Source organism: Bactrocera latifrons, unplaced genomic scaffold (genome assembly GCF_001853355.1).
Source record: "Bactrocera latifrons isolate USDA-ARS-PBARC rearing strain unplaced genomic scaffold, ASM185335v1 scaffold_41, whole genome shotgun sequence".
Taxonomy (NCBI): Eukaryota; Metazoa; Arthropoda; class Insecta; order Diptera; family Tephritidae; genus Bactrocera; species Bactrocera latifrons.
This window is the reverse complement of record NW_017537057.1, coordinates 842,654-846,792: the sequence shown is the minus strand read 5'-3', so window position 1 is coordinate 846,792 and position 4,139 is coordinate 842,654. Positions and strand designations below refer to the sequence as shown.

The following is a 4,139-nucleotide window of genomic DNA, read 5'->3' as shown; positions in this document are numbered from 1 at the left end:
ACTTAAAAGTCAATTAATGAAATGTGGAGTGATTCTCTGAGCCTCAAGAGTTATTCTTGATACTAWAGTAGATATAAAATTGTTAGTCAGTATACTTAAAATTCTTGAAGCCTTGTACTTTTTGGTTATCAAGTCGACTATTAAATTCTACAAAGATTGTCAGCTACCACCTGATCTATTCAGGTACTTTGTCATTGCCTCAAATGGCTGCTAAACCACATTTAACTTGTTCCCCCACAAATGCTATACATTGAGGATTGAGTTTGAGGTTATGACAATATAAATTAAAAGCTGCGAACTCTCAAGCTTCCTGCTGAAAAATGCAATTTCTTCCAACTTATTCTGCTGCTTGACCATAAAATCTGTGCTCAAACCAATCTAAATAATTTAATTGCCACCAACAGCGACAAAGGACATCATTACTYGCTCCCTCACAATAGAGGTATACCTGAAAGCTTCAACTATCTCCTGAAGTGCGATAATAACACAAGCAACGGACAGAAGCACTGTCAGCTAGCCGTACGACACCGCACAACCGCAAAAAGTCACAGTGGCAGCAATAAAATTTCGTAAAGTCACAAGAGCACAGCAGACGGCGTGCAATTGCGGGGGGAAGCGCTGGAAATGGTGTCACTTTTACAACAAAATGCWGACAATTAAATGCTTTGCGCTCCTTTTTATGCGCTTGCTGTTACATAAGTACTTATTTACTAGCATTTACCTTCCATCGTTTTGTTGATAACAATTTTATTGCCGTCATCTCGTCTCCATCTAATTGATGGCTCCGGGCTACCTTTCGCCTTGCAGCGCAGCGTCACATTGTCACCTTCGCGCACAATGACGTCACTGGAGGTGAGTGCATCGTCGATGTTCGGCGGTACTGTAGGAGAGAAAAAAATAAGAAGAAGAAGAAATTGTGAGACCGTTAGTCAAATAGCTGTAAAGAAGAGGGGAAGAGACGGATATGCGAGCGATAARCATATTAAATAACTAAGTGGCACGCCCCTCTTTCAGCGACAAAAGTGCGTTCCCATTAAAAGGGGAAAAAGTAGATATTTCATATTTCATGTTATTATTTTCGGAGAGTTCAAAATGAGCAAAGTTGCAATGAATAAAAATTATGCAAATGTCCAAAGAAGGAAAGAAAGATGCTTCATAACAGTCGTAAAKGTAAGCAGCGCAGATACGAAACTTTTAGGAGGAAAATATGTTTCTGCTTAAGGATTAAAATAAAAAAGTGYAGAAATCACGCCTTCTCCACTTTGTAGCACGATGTAAGGGAAAAAATTAAAAAGAAAAAATACTCCAAATTTTCCGACTCAAGTAAGGCGTCCGTCCCTAAAAATATGTATGTACCTCTTTTTTTATTTTATTAAAATTGTCTGAGCTGGAGGAAGTCTTTGGCAGCGGATGTTGTGGTAAGCGAATTAAAATATGGAAAACAAGGTAGCGAAAGCCACAATGCRAGAGTAGGAAATTAATGCAATTGAAATGAAAAAGAAAGAAATGCAAAAAGGAAGTTTTTCAGATTAAAATGTATGCGGTGGAAATGTTGAAAATAAAAGGGATTGAAATCGCGAAAAGGCTAGCGCGGACTTGCCGCAAAAAGTTGCGAATYGCCATTGAAACAACCATTGTTACAGTTGTGGACAATAAAATGGACACACTTTAGAAAGCTTTTAAATATATAAAAAGAATAAMGAAGACTAATTTTTGCTGCAACGATGCTATAGTATCTATAATAGGTACATTTCTTGTAGTATAAAARTAGCTTCGACTTGCTTTTGATGGGTCGGTTTTTATGGAAGCTCCATGATATGTTTCTCCGATCAAAGAAATAGTTATAACCGAGGATTCAAACGTTACTTTGGTTGCGAATCAGTGAAAAATTTCCTSACGACAACTTCTCAAGTATGGCCGCTATATGCTATARYAGTTCCATCTGAACAACTTCTTCGAAAATCATAGCGMCGTCTCGAATAATAATATGTGACAAATTTTGTGAAGCTATCATGTCAATGAAAAAAGTTTTCCGTACAGGGACTTGAGCTTGATCGGTCCATTCGTATGACAGCTATATGATATAGAAGTCCGATCTGAACATTTTCTATGGAGATTATATCAATGCTTCGCATAAGAAACTGTACCAAATTTTGTGAAAAAAAAAATTTTTAATAAAAAAGTTTTTTATTCAAGAACTTGATTTGTAAGCGTCAGTTTGTATGACAGCTATTTGCTGTCGTTGTCTGATCTAAATCATGAAATAAAAAAGTTTTTCATGTCAGAACTTGTGCTTAAATGGTCAATTTGTATGACAGCTTTTTGCTATAGTTGTTCGATATCGATGATTTCAACAAATGAGCAGCTTCTTGGAGAGAAAAATACGTGTAAAAAATTCTAGAGCGATAGCTCATAAACCGAGATGCTAGTTCATGTATAAACAAATTAGCGCACACAGCTACTTAAATGGGTTCAACTAGACACACTGCTCGTGAGGCTCATAATTAGMGAGTGAAATTTTTGTTACTTTAACGTTATGCTTTTTGACTTTTTTGGGTATAACTTGAGTTCTTAGTATCTAGGAATCGTTTTCCATTCTAAGGCCCAGCTTAACCCAAAGGAGATTATATGCAGCCTTAATTCCTCCTAGGAAGTCGTTTAAAAAACATACCTCAGAAATGCTTCCCATTTGCGAAAAAAAACTATTTTGCTACTGTTTAAAAAAATTAACAGTCATATATTTGAGTTATCCCTATTGCACGGCCCTCAGCTGTACACATTTTGTAATCTCTTTTCTTCGCATTGCAAGCATTTTCCGTTTTTTAMTCGCAGCGTTATGACGTTCTTACCAAAATTTCTTTGGAGTTGAGTGCTGACCTTTTCTTATAAACTTACATTTATATTCACACACACACCCACACATACATACCTATTCTCTGTATTCAGTCTGACTGCAGCAGCGACTCAACAACAATTGAAAGCATTATGAGTATTTCCTTTGTAGACATAATTTTCATAGCTGGAAGCATTCTTGCATTTTTCTAAGTTTCCGTTTTGCGCTTTTCGGCGTCTTTTGGCAGTCAAAACAAAAAACAAAAAAAAAAAAAAAAAAAACCTATGAAAATTATCCAGCAAAGGTGCTGCTTCCAAAAATGGACAAATATTCTCAGAGTACCATAAATATTCTTATGTGAATGGGTCCATTTGATGTTTTACAACGTCTTTATTACTTTAAGAGACGAGTGCCGCAAGGTACTTGTTGGTGGGTCTTTTGCGAGTGATGTTTCAGTTTTTGTTATGACAATTACGTTAAAATTTAATTGTTATACATTCTGACCCTTCTGAAAAGAAGCTCTTCGTTGAAAAATTTTTCAAAAATGCAATATATGTGAATATTATTTGCAGTTTCGCACTTGTGAATTTTCCAATATTCGCCTCTTTCCAGCCTAATTTGCAATTTGGCCTTAAAATTTAATTAATTCCAATTGTTAGAGGAAAATCGAAAATACGCAATTTATTGCTTCGATTAGAGTGCAAATTTTTATCAGTTTCAATAAATCGAGCTCACCGGTCGTCTACGATCATATAGCAGCCATAACTACATACTTTCATACAGGCCCTGTAAGAAATTGTATAGTACACAGTAGCTAACGAGTTTGCACTTGGTTGAGTGTGATTAATAATGTGAATTGATAAAATGTAACTATTAACATGGAATACTCGAACTACTAACTAAAATGTTGCCTACATTCGGTTGCTTATAAGCGAAGTCGCAACCAAAGTATTTGCAAAAACAGTTACTCAGAGTCTCCTATGCACTCAGTACACATTGGATAGTACGGACTAATGTCGTGGTTGAATCGGAACTGATAGCTACTAAAGCACCATGTACACTCAGTATTTGGGATAGATGGAAGTCTACGTCCCGATGTTGTCTATCTATTCACGTTTGGATGTCCGAGTTTAGTCTGTGGGTCCACCATCCTTTGGTTGAGGTTTGCTACCATTTGCTTTGGTTCTATCGTCCTCTATTTCGCTTATAGATGGCTTACAGTTGGTTCAGTCAAGTGAATTCCTCTTCCTGGATGTCAATAGCCGAGATAGATTATCAGCAGCGTTGCTTGATACAGTTTGGAAAG

General features: G+C 36.5%; 1 protein-coding gene across 1 annotated transcript in view; it reads right to left on the bottom strand.

Annotated features, from left to right (window-relative positions):
- The window catches only part of LOC108972600 (interference hedgehog), a gene marked incomplete at its 3' end in the record, with an annotated part of 228,030 nt that overhangs the window by 32,148 nt on the left and 191,743 nt on the right, over positions 1-4,139 (bottom strand). Inside the window, 1 exon segment of the mRNA XM_018939237.1 lies at positions 722-880. Coding sequence (XP_018794782.1) covers positions 722-880 — 159 coding nt within the window.